Consider the following 21161-nt stretch of genomic DNA (forward strand, 5'->3'; position numbering starts at 1 on the left):
GGAGAGACGGTTTTTGCTTCATGCACCTGTGTGTGTGAGAAGTGTATATGGAGCAAGGGGACATTGAGCCCTAGAGTGCGTTTATTCACATACTGAGAAAGGCATTTCTTGGGTGAAGAGGAGCAGCTTGCAGCTGAGTCCTCTCTGAGGCAGTGTAGCTCTGCGGCTGAGAGTCCAGGCTGCGGGATGCAGTATATGCAGATACAGATTCTTGTTCCTCCATTTCCTGCTTTCTGTCCTTGGGCAAGTCATTTAATCTCTCTGGACCTCTGTAAAAGGGGACAGTGGTAACCCAAAGAGTTATGTTAAAGATTAAGAAGCTAGTGTGGCAAAACGCTTAGTGTAGGGTTTGTTGTGTGTTTGACTGGGGCACACTTTTGGTTGAATTGATTCTTTTGGTTGAATACTTAGTTTTTGTCAAAACCTTCATTTATAAAATGGAAAGTTAAGTTAGCATTAGATAATGATATAATACTCTTTATTCTTTCCCAATGAAAGATATGTGTAAGTAGGGTTATTTTTTAGTATTTCCACATCCCAGAGAATTTTTTTTAAAGATTGATTTATCTATGCACACAGAACTGGGGTACAGGCCAGAGGTGCAGGGGCAGTTAGAGGAGTCACCAGAGCAGAGTAAGGAGCAGAACAGGCAAACTGATGAAATACCCGCTGAGGGGAGTGGCAGGCAGGTCAGGAGAGCTCTGCTGTGCCATGTGGGTCACCTCTGGGGCGGGGTGTTGAACTCTCACTGAAGTAGCTGTGGCTCACTTGCAGTGCTGCACTTTAACCTGCTATGTCACCAGGGAGGGCCCTCCCAGAGAATTTTTTAAAACTCTGTCCAAATAGGACTTTTTTTTCTTTTCTAACCTGATGCTTTAGATACTTTAGTTCCATTAATTTGGAGTGATTAAAAGTGTAAAATCTTCTCTTGATTAGAGGATGGAATATGATTCTTATGAAGTAAGGATGAAAAAATAAATAGTATAAGGCAGTAGTCTTGTGAGGGTGGAAATTAAACTCTGATAGAAATGTAAAGAAATTACTCAGAGAGCATCAAGGAGAAGGGGTCAAATAGTAAGGATAGTAAGGATCTTGCCAGCCTCGCAGACGAGCTGGCCTCTAAAGTAGGTCCTGTAGTATTAATAGAACTTAGTGCCAGTGGAGGCATTGCAGGCTGAGGGAATAGTCTGAACCACGCAGCCAGTAGTGAAATGGGCCTGCCGGCCTGTCAGGGACTGCGGGGCCCCATACCACACTAGCCTCTCTGGCCAAGGCGGCTCCTTTCTCTGCCTCCAGTGCTTATCCTGTGCACCCTCTCTGAAGCCTGGCACGGGTCCCGTGTCCTTTGTGAGCCGTTCTCCAGGAATTTTAGCATTTTTGCCCTTCTCTGCCCTTTGGCGTATTCTGTAACATCTTACTTGGTACGAACTCGGTTGTAGGTGCCTTTAAATAAAAGTAGAGCAGGCGACAGTTTTTTCTTTATGGCTCCTTCTCCCTTAGCAGTACTTCCTGCATAAAATTGAGTTCAATTTTCAGGAGTTGACAATGGAACTGGAGGAGAAACAGGATGTGTTTCGGTCTCTGCAAGATACAGCAGAACTGCTGTCCCTTGAGAATCACCCAGCCAAGCAGACAGTGGAGGTAAGTCACTCAACAAGGTGTGACTCGACAAGGTGAGCCAGGTGCTTAGAGGATGCTCTTAGCAAAACATTGAAATCATAGACTCTGCTCTGTGGGAAGACGGGAGCAAGTGCCAGGATCTTTGGTTCTTTCCTGAAAGACTACAACACTTTTGAGAGCCTAAGGAGAATACTAGGGGAGACAGGAATCGTCACTCCTGACTTCATGGGGAAAGTGACTTGCACCATATCTTTGTCAAATCATTATCCACGCAGATCCTGCCTTTGCCCAGAGAAGAGACAGCATGGAGTAATCCAGGAGAGCTTTATTTATGTCTGTGTTTTGCTAGACAGATCATTCACTTGCAACTCAGTGTGGGAGAGGCATTTCTATATAACCCCCTTTTAAAGAAAACATGTTAGATAAAAGACAAGCCTTCTCATGGGAAGCATGGAGCAGAAGCCACTCACACAGCTCTGTGTGCCTTCTTTTGGCCTCTCTGTTATTGGCAGAGTTGTGTGGGAATTAGCACCACTTGGAAGAGAGTCCTGCACATACACACCGAGTCTGTGCACGGTGAATTGACTTGTTACGCCCTTCGTGTTGCAGGCTTACAGCGCAGCCGTCCAGTCCCAGCTGCAGTGGATGAAGCAGCTGTGCTTATGTGTTGAGCAGCACGTGAAAGAGAACACTGCTTACTTTCAGGTGTGTTTGTGTGTATGTGTGTGAGTGTGAGCGTGCATCAGAGAGCAGGAGGGGAATGCCGTGTTTCATCAGGCAAGGGGTGACATGTGTGCGCCCAGCTTACTCTGCTCAGCTAACACCTTGGCTTCCATTCAATCCCCGCAGTTTTTCAGCGATGCTCGTGACCTGGAGTCATTCTTGAGGAACCTGCAAGACTCCATCAAACGAAAATATTCCTGCGACCACAGCACCAGCTTGTCCCGCCTCGAGGACCTGCTCCAGGACTCCATGGTGGGTGTTGCTTCGGTGGGCTGATACCTCTGAGAACAGAGTAAACCGTACCAGCTGCTGCTCTCTATATCCTTGAAAACTCCAGGGCAGAGGGTTGTAAATGTAAAGCTTGGCTAATATTTAAGTAGAGTTTAATTAGTTTGTTCTGTCTTCCCCTTTCTTTCCTGAAAGCAGCAGCCAGTAAGATGCCTTTGGGTTTGTTATTGAAGTAAAAGCCCTTAGTGCTCATGGTGCGTTCTTCGTGACCCTATTTTAATTCAACAGTCAAAGCCAAAAGTGGGGGATAAAGCATGAAAAATAGGCCTGAAGGGAATAAGCTGGCACTAAATTCTTTTTTACTCTCTCATACAAAGAGGGTTTTATTTAGATATGCTATTTGTCCAGTTATTTATGTAGCAATATTAATTAAAAATAGTTTTATATCTACTATTTAATCCAAATCAATTTTACATCCATTTTCTCCAGTGAATTATTCCTTCAGGAGTGCTGGTAATAAAATCAGCAGTAGGACTACTTACTTACTAAATGTATATTACAGAATTGGCGAAACAGGGCTCAAGCTACACCTCAAATTAAAAGGAAATATGTATGTAATACTTTTCCTATATGAGAATCTAGGGGATCCTCACATTTCAGTAGAAAACTGCAAATAAGAGAAGCAAAAGCAGTATGATTTTTTTCATGGGTGAGACTTGGGCTTTTGTGGACATTAACTAATTTTTAAATTTTTACTATGCTTCCAGTTACTGTAAGTCTGTGAATGGGTTTATGTTTAGTATTTCACCGGGGCACATAATCTGTTAATTAATCAATATGGAAATGAAGGATAAAGCCTGGCTTGTCAGATGTTTCTTGGAGCGTCTCTCTCCGAGTATTTCAGATATGAAGGAGGAACGTAATAATCCGTGGCTTATTATCTCCTCCTCCCCACAGAGTGCCTCCTTGTCCTAGGGTAACTTCTCTGCAATTGTTGTCCTACCTTCTCTTCTCGAGGGTCGCTGCTCTGTTCCCTCCTCTCCAGGTCAGGGGCATCGGGTTGGCGGCGTCATCGGGGCGTGGAGTCACCTGGGTCTGCTCCTCAGCTTGTCCTCCGCTTGCCCGTCAGGTTCGGGAGCACCGGTCCTGGCTTCCGGTTCTTGTCAGAACTTTTACTACGCCGAGCCTCTGATCTCTGGAGTTTGAGATGTTTGGCTGTGGGTTAGACAGAAACTGACATCTTTATTGCAAGGAAAGTGAAATGGGTAGACCAGCTGTCAAGTACGGAACAGGGAGGCTGTCTCCCTGGTAGATTCCATTCCTCTTTCTTAACTAACAAGTTAAAGTTGTATTTCTTCCAATCATGCTCCCGGGGACAGGCACAGGTAGTTTGTTTAAGCATTTCTTTCTCTTTACTTGCATATTCCCAATTCTTTAATGGCATTTCTTAACATTATTAACTCTTTACCCTCATCACATCTACTTCCATCCTAAGAAAACCCTCTTCTGGGAACTTTATGTCTTTAAATGGGCTTGAAATATCCTGGATAACAGATAAAGGTTAATAGATAAAAGGTTACCGATCTTTTACCCTCTAATGGAACTGGTAGTAGGTTGCTACCAATTTTGTTGACAAGAAGTTCCTTAGTTGTTAAGGCAATTGGTTGTGCAGAGACTGGAGTTTCAATTTTTCATGGTACTTCCTTCAAAGCAATCAAATTCACGAAAATGGCACAGCAGGGCTCTAACGGGTATGTCCTTTGCCATGATGCCTTCACCAGTAACACTGGTGTATAGATCGCTGGGTGAAAAGCTACAATCTTTATGTAGAAAGCAAGACTCAATTTAAGAAAGTGAAATACTTGTAGTAGAACTTGGGAGATAATAATTTTAAAGACCATAATTCTATCTTCTAAGCAGAAGGCAAAAACTGGCTTCTACCAGTGATAAATTATAATAATAACAGCAGCCCAGTTGTTATTATTATTGCTTTTGGCTTCCATGTCCTCTGGATCTTCTTTGGGGAAGTCCTTTGTGAGCTGTATTGGCAGCTGGAAGTTCTTTTTTGTTTTGTTTCTGTTTGTTTGTTGCATGTGGCTTGATGGCTTACTGAAAAGGACACAGGGAGAAAGCTGCAAAATTTGAGTGCAGAAGCACTTGGTAGAAACCAAAACATCCACTCCTTTTCCTGTTTCCCTGTGTTTCTAAGATGGCTCCACCACGGATCCCTACTTAACTGAGAATGACATTCTCTGAGGGAGTGGAGCACTCAGATTTCTTTGTTGGCTTAGCCACACTAAGTAACAACATTAATGCTTTTCTGTCTTTCTCCTCATTTTGTAGGATGAAAAGGAGCAGCTTATACAGTCCAAAAGTTCAGTTGCCAGTCTTGTTGGGAGATCAAAAACCATAGTTCAGCTAAAGCCACGCAGTCCTGACCATGTGCTGAAGAGCACCATCTCCGTGAAGGCCATCTGTGACTATCGGCAGATTGAGGTGAGGAGGCAGAGGTGGTGCCTGTGGCTCCAGAGGGAAGGAAGGGGAAAAGAGCAAAGTTCAGCTATTGTTAGGCTAATGAGGAAAGAGCAAATAGTAGGTGTTTTCTTTTTAAGTAAAATTTAAACATGCTTGGGGAATGGGATCAAAAACGGGGGTGGATGGGTGGGAAGTACATGGGACTATGGTGATGGCACACGGATGACTCGGTGATGGGAAACCCGCGGGGATTACAATTGAGATGAAAAAAAAAATGTACAAAATGATGTAAAAATAAACTATTATATAAAAAAAATTTAAACATGCTTCAGATCTCTCCCATCATTAAGAAAAGGAGCAACTGTACAGTCTTGACCTGCTCCCTAACTCAGAGGTTGGCGTCATCATCCATCCAGCTGCCTAAGTGTTTGCAGAAACGGTGCCTCGTTTGCCTGGGAGATGCCCTTGACCAGTCCCCTCTTATCTCCCATAGTCAGTGTAGCTATCAAGCCAGTACTACTTGTAAAAGAATGTCCTCTAGATATGATCCTTTCTGTCCCCTGCTACCCCTACGTTACACTGAAAGTTTCACTTGTATCATTGCATCAGCCTCTCCACTCAGTGCAGTCTTTGTCCTGCCACCAGAGTGATATTTTAAAGAATTGTCACACCCCTCTTTCAGTCAGACAGTTTCCCACTTCTGTTCAGAACGTCTTCGATTGATAGGGCTCCAAGGTCCTGAGTAACTTTTCTCAACCACTCTATAAGCCTGGGTCATGTACTTTCACACACTTCCTAGTCACCTGTGCATGTCACCCGGGATCATAACCATATCCCCTCAGAAAGTGTGGCGCACAGGCCACTGTCAGCTTTCTACCCTCCCACCTGTGTGTCCAGTGACCTAGCACAATTCCAGACACACAGAGCAAAATAATTACTTGTCCGGCACAGGAATGGGTGCCCTTCTGCACTTTGCTGTGTCTCAGTATTTCTGGCTACAAATATGGATGTTAACGTTAGTTACTTGTCTCCCATGAGGAAGTGTAGATGATTTTAGAGCCCTTAGACATTTTCAGGGATTTGGGTGGGAGAACAGGAAGGGAGGAGTAGAAGTCCCACAGAAGAAAAGCTGTGATTATCCCTCCCCCTTCTGTGTTTTGCCCCCGTAGCTGTGGGGGCAGAGGACTTGCTCTTGGAGATGGAGGTCTTGCCGTATCACTTTCATGTACTGAGTTTTTTGACACATACAGGCATTTAACAAACACTTGCTGGTTTGGTTTATTTGCTGTCACAACCTTTCCTGTGTTGTGTTTTTATATTTCTTATCCTTCTATCACAGTCGGGCACTTTTAGTCTGTGATGACAGATCTCCAGAGTGAAACTTTTCGTAGGGATTGCGTAGCGTTGGGAACAGGCACCAGGTAAGGATGGTTTATCCGCTGGCAGTGACTTGTGAATTTGTCTTTTCAGATCACCATTTGCAAGAATGACGAGTGTGTGCTTGAAGATAATTCACAGAGGACCAAATGGAAAGTGATCAGCCCCACAGGAAATGAGGCGATGGTGCCGTCGGTCTGCTTTCTCATCCCCCCACCTAATAAGGACGCCACTGAGATGGCCAGCAGGTACCTTCGCTCAGCCCCACTCTGAGCTGCCACCTCTGTTCCTCCGCCGGGCGGGCGGACGGACGGACGGACGGACGGACGGACGGACGGAGGGAGGGCTCTGTGCTGTGACCGCAAGTTTATTTTGGGAAAGTCCTCCTTTTAGGCTAAATGCTATGTTCAGTGAAGATAGTTCAGTGGTTATTTTTGATTATAAAGAGTTCACTCTCACATGATGGATTTTTGCCGTGACATTTAATTTTCTTCAACTTGTACTTTATTAAAGTAACATGTGCATGTTTTTATGCTAAACTTATTTTACCACAAAGCTTATAGTAAAAACTAGCAGTTACCTTCTTCAACCTAGAGTTGTACTTTCCAGAGCCAGCTATTCCCAACTTTTAATTTCAACTTTACTGAAATTTTTAGTGGGATTTTTGGAGAGGGTTTAATGTCTTATTTGACTGAGGTCCTGGCTACTAGTTTCCCATCTAATTCTTTATATCTTGAGTTTTTCAGCTTGAAATTCAAGATAATGAGTGTGTTGAATATGTCTCTGTATCTGTGAGTTTGTAACTCTTAATAAGAGGTTGAGATTGAATTAAGGAATAAAATGCTCTTACGCCTTCAATTTCAGTTCCTTTCCTATGTAGAACACAGCAAATCAGGTGTTGATATTATAGTTTTTCAGCAATTCCAAATGGAGTTACTTTATCCCCACTATATTCTGTTTTTACTTTTGCTGGGAATTTGCCCCTCTCATGTATACCTGAATATACTCATATTATATTCAGGTAACATTTATAGGATTGCCGAGTTATGCTGACATGATTTGCATAATACTGAAGCAATTGTTTGAAGATCTATAACTGAGTTCTAGAAATTTATGTAGTGTTAATATATGACTTGTTGCCTTTCTCTGCTCAGCATATAAGCTTGCTCTACTAAGGCAATCACATTTTTTACCTTTGAGGTCTGTTAACGTGGATCTCCAGGTCTTATAAAAAAACTGAAACCAGGTTCTCTTTGTTTCTAGGGTGGAACAGTCTTACCAGAAAGTGATGGCCCTTTGGCATCAGCTACACATTAATACCAAAAGCCTTATCTCCTGGAATTATTTGAGGAAGGACCTTGACCTTGTAAAGACCTGGAACCTGGACAAGGTAATTGTGAAAACTTAACTCCAGGCTCACATCTTACTGGCAGACTTCTTTCAGGAAGAACTTTTTCCCACTAGTGTGACCAGTTTCAGGGTTAGGAGCCTGAGGGCTTTAGAAACTAGAAATAGTAGCCTGAATTGTTAAGGAAATTCCTGATGAACATAGATAACATGCTTGGCTTTCTTGGCAGAGGGATGCTTATCACTGTTCAGGATAAGCATCTCTTACATACAGAATGCAAGCGACTCAACCATTACGAAGAATTATGTCCAAGAAGGCACAGAAGGTGCTTTTGGGGCTCTAGTATGTTCTGGTTCTTGATCTGATGCTGTTTGCATGGACAAGTTCAACTTACTAAAAATCCACGTTTCTAGTTGGTGTTATGCACTGTTTGGTATACATGTTCACTCTCAATAAAAAGGAGAAGAAGTTACTGTATTTCCTATTCTACTGAAATTTCTACTGAAAATTCTCTCTCTAGCTTCGGTCCTCAGCACCAGAAGAGTGCCACCAAGTTATGAAGAACCTCCAGGCCCACTATGAAGACTTTCTGCAGGACAGCCGTGACTCCGGGCTCTTCTCAGTCACTGACCGACTGCGCTTGGAAGAGGAGGTGGAGGCTTGTAAAACCCACTTCCAGCACCTGATGAAGTCCATGGAGAATGGTGTGTGCCTAGGGAAAACGGAGAGAACTGAAGGAACAAGAACTCAGAAGGGTGTTCCTAGACTCTTCTTTTAAATTAAAGTGGTGAATTGCTCTTTACCATTTGAATTGCTAAAAACTTGAGCGAGGCAAAGATGTATTGAGATGAATTCTCAAAGTCATATTCTGGATAAAGAGACCATATTTTGGTCAATTTTGCTAGTCAACAGATCCCATTTTCATGTGGAAATAACTTGCTTGGGTCCCTAAAGATCAGTATATAATGCAGAGAATTTGGAGTCAGGCAATAAATTCCCCATTTAATGTCAGGGTTTCCAGTCATGGGCTCTCAGGTCTGTAGAACCAGTCTGGAACACTGTCTGAAGTTGAAACTCTTGTTCCCACATTTGCTGGGTTTTGTTGTTATGCTTTATGGTCTACTGTGTTTGTGCATCCACAGAGGATAAAGAAGAAACTGTGGCCAAGCTGTACATTTCAGAGCTAAAGAACATCCGGCTGCGCCTGGAGGAATGTGAGCAGAGGCTGGTCAAACGAATTCAGTCCACAGCCAGTTCTAGGACTGACCAGGATGCTCGGCAGGACAGTGCACTGAGGATTGCAGAGCAAGAGGTAAGCCTGGGGAGCAAGGTGGGTGCTGGTTGCAGAGTAAATATTTGCGGAAACTAAATTGGATAGCGAGAGCGTATGGATGCTAAGGAATAAGGTAATAAATTCATGGCATTCCTACTGGAGCGTTCTTCCCTGAATCCTGTAAATGGAGAAGACATTAACTCTTCTCCTAGCATACTGCTGGAAGTTGATGAGTCTCCTATATGGTTGGGGGGACAAACAGACCAAACGCTGAATTTGGTCTGCACATTTCAAGACTGCTTAGTAGAGATGCTGCTCTCTGTTATGTGTATATGTTATTTTCTGTGGCATGTTACCATTAGTCTCAGGATTCAGAAAAATAAGTAGACCCAGCTCCACTGTGGACTCTGTTGTACACTCTTTCTGTGACTTTCAGTTTTCGTTTCCTCTCTTATAAAGTTGTGATGTGAGTCACAGAATTGTTTTGAAAATTAAGGGATGAGTACATACAATGAACAATGCTGGAAAAGTACAAGCTGGAAAAATGTGGGATCATGTTCTTGAACTAAAAGCAGTGATTATTAATTGCTTTATTAAGTGCTCATAGGCTACAAAAGAAAGTTAAGCCTGAGTCCTTGCTTTTGATTATAATGTAGTTGAAAAGATTGAAGTCCCAGTGAGAAAACTCAGTATAAGGTGCCATAGATAGTACCTGTTGTATTTCCAGATTTCAAAGCAGCTATTACTGTAGGAACTTCATGTGTTACTAGAACATTTCTACTTGGGATGGTGTAAAAGAGCTCTGTGAAGATTGTTAGAGTTGATTGGTGAACTTAAAGGAACTAGAAAGGAATGGTAATGAGAAGGAATAATTTTTTCACCTCCCTCAGTTATTTCTAAGCCTGGTGATGAGGACAAGAGAGCTCCCTCAGTGGTGGGGAAAGATCTAATATGCTGGCTTGAGGTATATCTTATCTGTAATTGCCAACTTGAAGCTTTTTTTACTTCTTTGGAGTCATCCAAAATCTGTTTTTCCATGCAAAATAAAACAAACTAAGAAATAAAGGTAAATACCTTGTTGCTAAAAATTTTAAGGTTTTGAAAGCTTTTTATTTTGAAATAGTTTCTGTATACAGAAGAGTTTTTATTCAAAGGTAGCCTTTACCTAGATTCCCCAAATGTTAACTTTTTTTAAAAACAAACTTATTTATTTATGTATGCAGAACTGGGATACAAGCCTGAGGTACAGGGGTGGTGAGAAGATTCACCAGAGACAGAGTGGTGGGCAGAACAGGCTGATCAATGAAATACACTAATGAGGGGAGCAGCAGGCATGTAAGGAGAGGTCTGCTGCATCAGGTGGGTCACCAGTGGAGCCAGGGATTGAACTTGCACTGGAGCACCTGCAGCCAGCTTGCAGTGCTGCGCTTTAACTTGTTGTGCCACCAGGGAGCATCCTCAAATGTTAACATTTTTCTGCATTTGTTTCATCACTTTCTGCTGGATATGTGTACATGATAATTTTTTCCTTCTTGAGAATACATGCCAGCCATTTCCAAAAAATGGTTATCCTTTACATGACCATAGACCAATGAATTAAATCACAAAGTGAGCATTAATATGATATAGTTATCAAAGACCTCATTAAAATGTTATCAGTTCACCTAATAATGGCCCCCAAAGAATATTTTTGACACCGATTCAATCCATTATCACAGTGGCACTTAGTTGCTATGTCTCTTTAAGTTCCTTTAACCTGACAGCTTCTTGATTTTTCATCATCTTTCTTGGCCCTACCATATTTAAAAAGTGCAGGCCATTTGTCTTGTAGACTGTCTATTTGTGTTTATCCAAGGCTTCTTGTGATAAGATATGGACACACATTTTGGGCAGGAATGCCACTGAAGTCATACTGTGTCCTTGGTACAGCAGAGCAGAAGGCTTGACACATTGATTTGTCTGGTTGCTGCAGACCACTTTGATCACTTGTTGCTATTTTCTCCTTTGCAATTACTAAGTGTTTTGTGGGAAGATACACTGTTTTACAGCAGACTTTCTGCCAACTAGTTTTAGCCTCTATTGTTTTTTTGACTGAATTCATTATTATTATGGCTTGCCAAGGTATAATTTTTCCAAATCTGTCATTTTTAGATAGAAAATTTCCATTCTCTTAAAAGTAAATAGTTTTCCTCTTATCCTCCATTCTTCTTTTTATAGACTCTTATTCAGTTGCTACTGTCTTTGTTTTGATGTTCAAAATTTCCCATATTTAGCCATTGGGAGCAGCTTCAAACTGCTCTTACCACAATGTTTACAATAAAATTAACTTATTGCTCAGTTCTAGCAGGTACATGTAGTAGTTTCAGAACTTGCTAACATAGTACTACATGCTACATGCATGTTACCACAGAAACAAACCGGGAATGCAGCAATTACTCATACTACGACTTTCTGTCTTAGCCTGGAGGTCTGTCTCCTGTGCACATGCTCTGTTCAGAGACTGTGTGTGATTCCTGCTGTCCCTTCAGTGCCCAGTCAGAGTTTATTCACCCAGTCTCCTCCTATTTGTGCGTACGTTGGTGGTTTTCGACATTTTGCTCTTGCAAACAGGAACTTCTTTGTTCAGTTCTGTCGCCATCTTTGTTGTGTGCCTTGTTCCCAACAGCACACCCAGGAGGATTTACAGCAGCTGAGGTCAGACTTGGATGCCGTTTCTGTGAAATGCAACAGCTTTCTCCATCAGTCCCCATCTGGTTCGAGTGTACCAGCTCTGCGTTCAGAGCTCAGTCTGCTGGTGGAGAAGATGGACTGTGTTTACAGTCTTTCCACTGTCTACCTGAATAAGTAAGTGAGGGTGTGTGTCCAAAGGGCAAGGTTCTCCACTGGGAGGAGAAAGCAAAGTGTCTGAATTGTTTCATAACAATCCAGAGAGACTAAAGATCTTGAAGAACACATAACAAGATCTTGATTTTAGTTCCATGTAACATGGAGCTAGTTTATTTGGGCTGCAATGACCGAATGTCAGCATAGATGGGGAGATTATTAACAGCATGGTGATGATTTTTACACTTCGTTTGTGTCTGATTAGATATCTCTGAGGTGGAGGTGGGGAGAGAGGAAGGGACACTAAGGAATAAAAAGTTTTCAGCCAAACTAAATGTTGGCCCTTAAAGGTCTTCTTAAAGGTCTTCCTTCAACCCACCCATCACCTTGAGAAGTAACAGATCTTAGACTCTTGACAGTGCATTTCTGGCCTCATGTCTTTTCTCCCATTAGTTCATCACACCTCTGGGCCCCAGTGCCTCGCACTTGGATTTGAATTGATTTGAACTGGCAGCACATATCGTGCTGTGTTGTTTTCAGGAATCCCTGCCATCCTCTAGTAGTGTGAGATTGATTTGGGCCCTCAGGTTTGGTGAACCACCTAGCCTGCAGCAGGTGTGCAGCCCAGCTCTAAAAATGTAGATGCTAATGAAGGCAATTTTATCCTCACAGGCTGAAGACGATTGATGTTATAGTGCGTAGCATCCAGGATGCTGAGCTCTTGGTGAAAGGTTATGAAATCAAGCTGAGTCAGGAAGAAGCAGTGCCAGCGGATCTCGTGGCTCTGGAGTCCCACCGGTCGACATTACGGGTTGGTTGGTTGTGCCAAGATTTTTAGGAGGCTGCCTTAACGTATCCATCGCCTTGGGTCAGCAAAGCACTGCAATTTGGGATGATAGGATACCACTTTAAGTTTGCATTTGAACCCGGGGGAATAGCATATTTAATATATTTCAACATGAAGTCAAAGAACAGATTGAGAAATATTAAGAAAGGAGAGAGAAAACACTACTATTCTCCCTTTTCTCTATTAAATTGTGGCCTACTTGGCTGTAGTTAGCAGTTATACTGTAAGTTTATTAATCACTTAGCGATATTATAGTATTTGGTTCTCACAAGAAACTCTGTTAGGTGGATATAGAAAGGATCTACTGCTGTTACAGACTGAGAGTGGCTAAGCAACTGACCTTGGCGTCATGCTCGCCAGCTGCGGGGCCAGGCGTCAACACACTTGTCACAGTGCTCTAAGCGCACTGTCCTGGCTCCTTGTGCACGAGCAAGTGGAGGCATTTCTGGCACAGGCACAGGCTTCTGAACCATGGAAACAATGTGGAGCCAGCTGTAATCATCTCATTTTCTGCCTTAGTTTGAGCTAGTGGAATATGTTTAACCGGTTGCTGTGCTTGTATTTTTTACAGCATTGGCTTCATGATGTGAAAGACAAGAATTTGGTGTTCTCGGTCTTGGACGAGGAGCTTGCCAAGGCCAAGGTAGTGGCAGACCAGCTGAGCCGGCTGATCCCAGAGCGGAACCTGGATTTGGAGCGCTTTCAGGAGAAAGGCTCCCAGCTACAGGAGCGTTGGCACCGGGTCATGGCCCAGCTTGAAACCCGGTGAGCAGTGGTTCTGCCCTTTTCTCTTACTAGGTTCCAGGGACAAGGTTTTAAACCAAAATAAGAGTTGGATCTCTATTCTTATATAAAAATGGGACTTGATAGAGAGGGATAGAAATTAAATGACAGTACACATCTTGGGGAAGATAAGCAACATGGGCCCTCCAACCCCAAAGCAGACCCGAAACTAGATTTTGGGTCAGCAGAGATGTCCTCTTAGCAAAGCCGCTCCTGTGTGCCAGGGCTCATGTACTTCAGCCTGATGGCAGTGATCTCTTGGAATACACACAGGAAAGGGCACCTGGGATCTTTGAGGGAGAACTGGGTCTCATCTTGCTTTAACAGCTCTGAATCAGAATGTGAGCCATTCTTCATGATGACGCTTTGCAGTATTGCTTCCACTTTCATTTGCTGTTTTCAGTGGTTTCTAGCTCTGTTGCTTGGGATCCTGCTTCTGGGGCTGCTTTGAATGGGAAAGCAGGAAATGCCTTTGTGAGGCAAGACTAGGTAGCAAAGGACTAGGAAAAGGGATTACAACAACTCTTGTAATTTTGGATCTATTCTCTATACTTCAGTTACTATGCCAGGCTGGTCAAACTAACAGAAGTGGTTTAAAAAACTGTTATTGAAGATATCAGTACAAAGCTTTTTTTTTCCCCACCCTCCTCATTCCCACTTCTCGCCTCCCCAAGAAGTTAGTGATTTGTGAATGAATCATGGCTGTGGTACCCTGACTGCTCTCTGCCATTGGGGGACAGGAGTGCACCACCAGTACAGCCTTGTTGGCAAGCCCAGCTGTCCTCGAGATCCTTGTGGAACATTGACAGGGATTATCACAGGATACCAGGCCACGAAGCAGCTTCCAGGGCAGAGCACAACTGGTTTCAACTCAGGTCTTCACCCAGTGGGACACTGGCTACGTATATAGTTTACTCCATTCCGTGTGGCGTTGCTCTTTCCCCCAAATAACCTGTAATCAAGCCCAAGTGGAGCCATAAGTTACAGAGGGAATTGACCCACTTTCTTAAATCCATACAAAGATGCCTGATAGCCATTTTCCTTTGCACCTCCAGCCAATCTGAGTTAGAAAGTATCCAGGAAGTTCTAGGAGATTACCGAGCCTGCCACGGAACGCTCATCAAGTGGATTGAAGAAACCACTGCGCAGCAGGAGATGATGAAGCCGGGCCAAGCAGAGGACAGCAGAGTGCTGTCCGAGCAGCTCAGCCAGCAGACGGTGGGTACGGCAGTGCACCGTGGATTTCGAGGGCAGCTAGTCATCTGAAGAGATGATATTCTGGCTCTTCAATTCTCCCAAATGGCTAGACATTCCAAGCCCTCTTTCCTGGAAAGGGGGGTTGCTTTTAGCCAGATTAGCCAGATTAGCCAAATTAGCCAGATGCCTGAAGGATGTTTTCTCATGCTGAGTTTCTGTGACTGTGTATTGAAGTCACGAGATGGACTATTTAAAATGATTGTGCTTTATTTTGTTTCTGATGTTACATTTTATTTTACTATGATTAGAATATGGAGGAGTGAAAATTCAGAGAAAGTTGCTAGTGATAGAAAATAACTTCACTCAAAACAGCTTTTATTTGGTGTTTTGGCGTGTGCTTTTCATTTCATCAATTAAAAAATTCGTCATTTTGTGATTAAGAGTATGAAGTCTGGAATTAGATTGCCTCTATTCCAGTCCTGGCTTGCTCACTTATGGTGAGAACTTTAGAAACTGACATGACCTCAGTTTTCTACTTCTTTATCAGTAAAATAGATATAGTTCATTATTTGTTCAACCTGTCTCACCCAAGGTCACTGTTTTTAGGATTAAATTAACTGATACATATAAAGTACTTAGATAAGTGACTTTCACAGAATGGACCCCACGCTAGCAGTATAATCATCACTGGAAATGTGTTGACATCTGGGTCCTCAGACCCAAACCCAAACCTACTGAGACAGGAGCTCTGGAGGTAGGGCCGCAACTCCTGTTCCATCCAGACTTCCAGATGGTTATGAGACTACTAAGGTTTGAAACCCTGTCATAGAATCTAATAAGAGCTCTGTTATTTCTGTGATGATAATGTCAATGTTGTTGTGATATGTTGGTTCTTAGGATCTGTTTGCAGAAATTGAGAGAAATCAGACAAAACTGGACCAGTGTCAAAAATATTCCCAGCAGTACTCCACTATTGTAAAGGTAACTCCACCATATCCCAAAAGGAACATAAATGATCTCCAGCTTAGGAAAAAAATCTGCCTTTTCACTGTAGGAAAGCTCTTTTGCTAGAGGGTGACCTCACTCAGTTAATACAGATGTGTGCTTCTTATGGCCCCACGTTTAGGGATGCACAGAGTGGTACCAGACAGCAGCAGTGATTTGAGGAAACGCCTTTCGAATGATCCGTGGGCCTCTGTGTCAAAAACAGAACGTTTGGTTTTTAGCCTCTGATATACTTCTTACCTTCTTACCTGTCTCATACTGGGCTTCACAGCCCACACCTGTCACACAGTAGAACTACAGCATTTCCCTGTCGTAGGAGATGTGGTGCTCACACAGACTACTATAAGCTGTGAACTTGTCCTGGAAAGGGCCAGGTAGAAAACTACAGGCCATGCTGTTTCTGTCACAGCTGTTCAGCTCCGCCTCCGCTGTGAAGGCAGCCACAGTCGGTCGTTACAGGCGGTGGCTGAGCACAGAGGGACGTTACTCAGGGACACTGGGTGTGAAGCTTCTATAATGTTCATGTGTAATGAAGTTTTCTCCCATTTTCAGTCATTTCTCACGGGCCATTAATAAATGAGATTTCTTCTCTCCCTAGGACTATGAATTGCAGCTGATGACCTATAAGGCCTTTGTGGAATCACAGCAGAAGTCCCCGGGGAAGCGCCGCCGCATGCTCTCTTCTTCCGACGCCATCACACAAGAGGTGAGAGCGCGGGGTGGGCACACGCCCTGTCCTCCGCGTAGGGCACCTGCGTCTGGCCATACAGTGACTTGGGGCTCAACTTTCCTGTTGTGCTTGTGACTTTGTGAACTTTCTTTTAGTCTCAACTATTTAAATTGACTTTCATGTCAGGTAATTGATCTAAATTACCTTTTTTAATCCATAGTTCATGGACCTGAGGACTCGCTACACGGCCTTGGTGACCCTGACAACTCAGCATGTGAAATACATCAGCGATGCACTCCGGCGGCTGGAGGAGGAGGAGGTGAGGACAGCTGGGTCCCAGGTCTGATGGCATCTAGAACCCAGGGCTAAACCTCGCAAAACTGATCATGCACAGTCAGCTTTCACAGTTTGCAGTAGTCATGCTGTGTGAAGTTGCCGTGAACGCTGCGAGCTCAACTTCTGAAACCTTGTGCCTCAGCGAACACTGGGTTAGGTTTCTCCACACCCTGGTCATGGAATTTTTGTCAAGGGATCAAATCACGGACTTGCGTGATTTCACTTATGATGGGCTTTTAGATCAAGAAATTGTGTGTCCATTATGCAGAAAACACTGCATTTTAGGAAAAGGCTCACTTAGAGAGAATGAATTTAGCTATTATTATCACACAGTTAGGCACCTGTGAGCAGGGCCATAAACTGGGTAGATTATGTTTATGTTGGGATTATACTAGTACCCACTGAGTAGGCATCTTCTCACATATATTTTAAAAAATCTGATGTCAGGTCAGTCTAATAAGATAATGCCCAAAATATTTATTTTCTATTTCCTACTCTAGAAAGTGGTAGAAGAAGAAAAACAGGAGCATGTGGAGAAGGTTAAAGAACTTTTGGGCTGGGTTTCTACCCTAGCAAAGAATACCCAAAGCAAAGCTACCTCATCCCAGACCAAAGATTCAACAGACATCGAGAAAGCTATTTCAGATCAGCAGGTGAGTAGAAGGTCTGGCTGTGTCTTTCTGGATAGAATAGTATGTGATAATGTGTTTGGTGGAATAATGCAAGTCACATGGGCCATGCAGTTCTTATCTCAGTAAAAGTTAACTTCCAGATCTTAAATGTAAGTCATCTTATTTGTACTTTTCTTTTTTAAATGAATCATATGTATGTAGTTTGTTGGTAATACTAATATGGCCTAAGAGGGTTTTCTGTAGGATTTTTTAAAAGTATTTTAAATACTTTTTATTTTATTTTATTTTATTTTATTTTATTTTATTTTATTTTATTTGAAATATCTTATTTTTGGATTCTGAACCTTTTCTCCTTATTTCTACTAGGTTCTGGCAGAGGAGCTGACCACCAAGAGAGAGCAAGTCTCTGAGGCTATTAAAACCTCACAGATCTTCTTGGCCAAGCATGGTCATAAGTGAGTACTAACACCAGAGGATTTGATGTACCTGGCTAGAGCATAGCATCATGTAGAGTATTGAGGCAGATGTTTCAGGGCAGCAAGTTTATAAAGAGTCTTGTAGAAGGTGCTGAAGAGTTGGCATTTTACCTTGTTGGGTGTTGGGAAGGATTTTAAACATGAATAGACTTCTAGAAATGTTTTACAGAAAATAAGTTAACATGGGACAAGAGTGGAGGCTGAGAGACCAGGTAAGAAGCTGTTCTGATAGTACAGGCAAGAGATAACAGGGGATGGCAGAGACAAAAAGATACAAAGGTGATGACATTGCAAGGTTTGGCAGGAAAAAGAAATTAATCAGCTACAACTCCCAGGATTCTGGCAAAGCCAGTGGCTCTGCATCAATGCAGGAGTAGTACATCGAGGTAGAAGACTTCAGCTTCCACTTCAGACACTGGAATGGGAGTGCCCACAGGACATGAGAAGGGGGTGCGGCGTGTGTGGTGGGAACGCTGGCCTGTCGTGGTTCTTACGGAGGCGCCCAGCGGGCAGCTGTAGGTGTAAATTTTAGAAGCCACGAGAGAAACCTAAAGTGATGGAATAGTGAATCACCAGCATAGTAGAAGCCATAAGAGTGGATTAGCTTGCTGGGCTACTCAGTGCTCTCAGCCTGCAAAGGAAGCTCTAGAGGAGTAAAAGGAAAATTAGAACTGAAACCTCAAAAGCCAGGAGAGAACAGAGCTCACAAAGAAGGAAATGTCAGACGTTGCAAAAGGGTTAAGACTGAGAGGTGTCTGTCAAATTTGGCCAGTTGTAACTTTCTGGTTAGACTGTCAAGGACCAGAAGGCAGAACGAGATTGAAGTACCTATAAGAGGTGGCCCCAAGGATGTGGGGAGGATGGAGCTGATTTTGTAGAGAAAGCACAGCCTTCAGCTGGAGCTAGCAGTGCTTTTCCTCTGAGATTTGAGGGAAACGTATGGATGCAGGTATTTATTCTAGGAGGGAAGCCAGACAGTAAGCAAATTAGTGCCTGGTGGATTATATTTTCATTTTTGAAATAGGCAGAGTGAATTAGAGAAGTGCTGAGGGCGACAAGAGGATTGCCTGCCAGTTGCCACGGTAATTGCAATGAAGCATCAGAGTTCACTAGACGGTAGCAAACCATGGTGTTGTTCCTAGTGGCTGTGGGGTGCCTTCCCTCCCTCCTCTCAGCGTGGGGTGCCTTCCCTACCTCCTCTCAGCGTGTGGTGCCTTCCCTCCCCTCCTCTCAGCGTGGCTACACCTGGCAGCCTTCCTGAGAGTGAGCCATCCGGGGGGTGAGTGACCTGGGGCTGGGGTTTTGTTGGATTAGTGAGGAGAGCATGCAAGAGACTAGTAAATGACTAGAATGATGGGCCATGGGGGTCTGGGCTCTGAAGTGACCCTCAGGAGTCAAGGAATCCCCCAGAAACCTCAGGAAGGTATAGGGCTGTTAAAACGCGAGTCGTAGGACTCATTCCCAAAACATTATGTGGAATGAGAGGCAAATTGCAAGATTTCAAGATGGCAATTACTTCTAGGAGATACAGAGAATGGGGTTAGTCACAAATACACGCTAAACTTAGGTTATTTCTAAAAAGAGTATCTAAAGCAAATCTTGCAAATTACTAAAATTTGGCGAGGACTGGACAGATGGGTAGTGGATAAGTGAGAGTGTATCCTCTTTTGCATGTTTAGAGTATTTCAGTTAAAAAAGGAAATAGATGTAGGAAATGGGAAAGGCAGGGTTATCATCAGAAGTTACAACCAAATAGTGGATTCTTGAAGTTTAAATGTTTAGATGATAGAGGGTACTAGTTTGCCACATGTGGGTGGGGCTGACGTGGTGCAGAAGGGATATGGGTTGAGGTTACGGAACTATAAGCATAGAGCGTAACGTGAGACAATTGGTAATATCATCGACATCACGTGACCCGATGTAGCTAGAGGGACTCTGAGCTAGATGCCAGAGAGTTCACAATGACAGAAGAATCCACCATGCAAGGTGGAGAAGTCATGATTTGAAGCAATAGAGGAGAGTTTGGGGATGCTTGTTTTTATCAGCTTTAATGCTTCATCTTTCAGGCTTTCCGAGAAAGAGAAGGAACAGATATCTGAGCAGTTGGATGCCCTGAATAAAACTTACCATGACCTTTGTGATGGTTCAGCAAACCAGCTTCAACAACTCCAGAGCCAGTTAGCTCAACAGACAGAACAAAAGGTACTTTTAGCTTTGCTCTCCAGGTGTCGGGAGGCTGCTTTCACCTGGCATGAAAGCAGCTTTGCGATTGAGAGTCACGACCACTAGCTCCATGACCACTGTGACTTAAGTTTTAACTTCACCTTAGCAACCATTTGTCTTGTGTTTCTTGCCTGGGGGCCCACGATGTGTTGGTCAGTGAAAAGCCCTAGAAGGCACGTACAGCTACCCCCAGAGACCTGGCCCACTGCCCTTGTTACCTGCCTTCTGTGACACGTAACCGTCAAGAAGAACATAAATTCTGTGTTATTGCTGGCCACTGGACAGTAAGAGTACCCCTTTGTGGCATTGCCATTCCAAAGTTGACAGCCAAATTTTCTGAATATTGGGAAGAAAAAGCATGAGCCTTTTCTTTCCATACTTTTTTTTTCCATAAATACTAAAAAAGAGAGAGAGAGAGAAATGTTAATTTTCAAAGCAAACTGTGGATTAGCTGTACTGACTAAGACGCTGGCTCCCCTCACCATGGTCACCCGTCATGTGGCGTCTGTATTAGTTCCCACCCGTGTTCATCTCCTGACCATTCAGAAGTTGTTCAAGTTCCTGCTGATTGTTCTAAGCTCTTCCTAGATATTTGTGCGTGTGTGTGTGTGTGTGAACGTATCATATCATATCCATGTGTCTCCGGGATATATCTGTGTTTGCCTGCTTATTTCCTATGTTGTGAAGCAATGGCCATCTTATGTGGAGCAGACCAAAATTTAAGCTCATGTGACAATCAGATTTGGTCAAGATGATTCTCAAAATGACACTCAGATGAAATATAGGTTGACTCTGGCCCTGGATATGAACTTTAAGCAGCAGGAGCTAGAGTTGTAACAACCACAAGACAGAGCAAAAGAACGTGCTGGTGTCGCAGTCTCTCTGTGTAAGGTAACCCACGGCCAGTGGCGTGTTGCTTCACCATATAAGGGAGTATGTGAAAAGTTTTAACAATTGCTTGCTGAGAACATCCAGTTCTCATTGGAAAGGTTAAAAAGGGGGAGAAAAGGAAAAAAAGACAGATGAGCCGCTGAGCACACTCATTGAGCATGATGTGTCCCTGCACCGTTTGTGTGTTTCATGTGAAGTATTGTTCTGATTAACTGACATCCTTGCTTACAAGTT

At 43.3% G+C, this 21161-nt stretch overlaps 1 protein-coding gene across 1 annotated transcript in view; it reads left to right on the forward strand.

Annotated features, from left to right (window-relative positions):
- Nucleotides 1-21161, forward strand: part of MACF1 (microtubule-actin crosslinking factor 1) — a 297509-nt gene that overhangs the window by 161568 nt on the left and 114780 nt on the right. Inside the window, exons 19-36 of the mRNA XM_004678829.2 lie at nt 1537-1641; nt 2230-2325; nt 2470-2595; nt 4915-5067; nt 6517-6671; nt 7687-7813; nt 8292-8475; nt 8914-9083; nt 11710-11888; nt 12540-12678; nt 13286-13479; nt 14553-14715; nt 15592-15675; nt 16298-16405; nt 16590-16688; nt 17206-17358; nt 17704-17792; nt 19880-20015. Of these exons, the coding sequence (XP_004678886.1) occupies nt 1537-1641; nt 2230-2325; nt 2470-2595; nt 4915-5067; nt 6517-6671; nt 7687-7813; nt 8292-8475; nt 8914-9083; nt 11710-11888; nt 12540-12678; nt 13286-13479; nt 14553-14715; nt 15592-15675; nt 16298-16405; nt 16590-16688; nt 17206-17358; nt 17704-17792; nt 19880-20015 (2460 nt within the window). The remainder of the gene's footprint in view (nt 1-1536; nt 1642-2229; nt 2326-2469; nt 2596-4914; nt 5068-6516; nt 6672-7686; nt 7814-8291; nt 8476-8913; nt 9084-11709; nt 11889-12539; nt 12679-13285; nt 13480-14552; nt 14716-15591; nt 15676-16297; nt 16406-16589; nt 16689-17205; nt 17359-17703; nt 17793-19879; nt 20016-21161) is intronic.

Source organism: Condylura cristata, unplaced genomic scaffold (assembly GCF_000260355.1).
Source record: "Condylura cristata isolate star-nosed mole 26May11 unplaced genomic scaffold, ConCri1.0 scaffold00008, whole genome shotgun sequence".
Classification (NCBI taxonomy): Eukaryota; Metazoa; Chordata; class Mammalia; order Eulipotyphla; family Talpidae; genus Condylura; species Condylura cristata.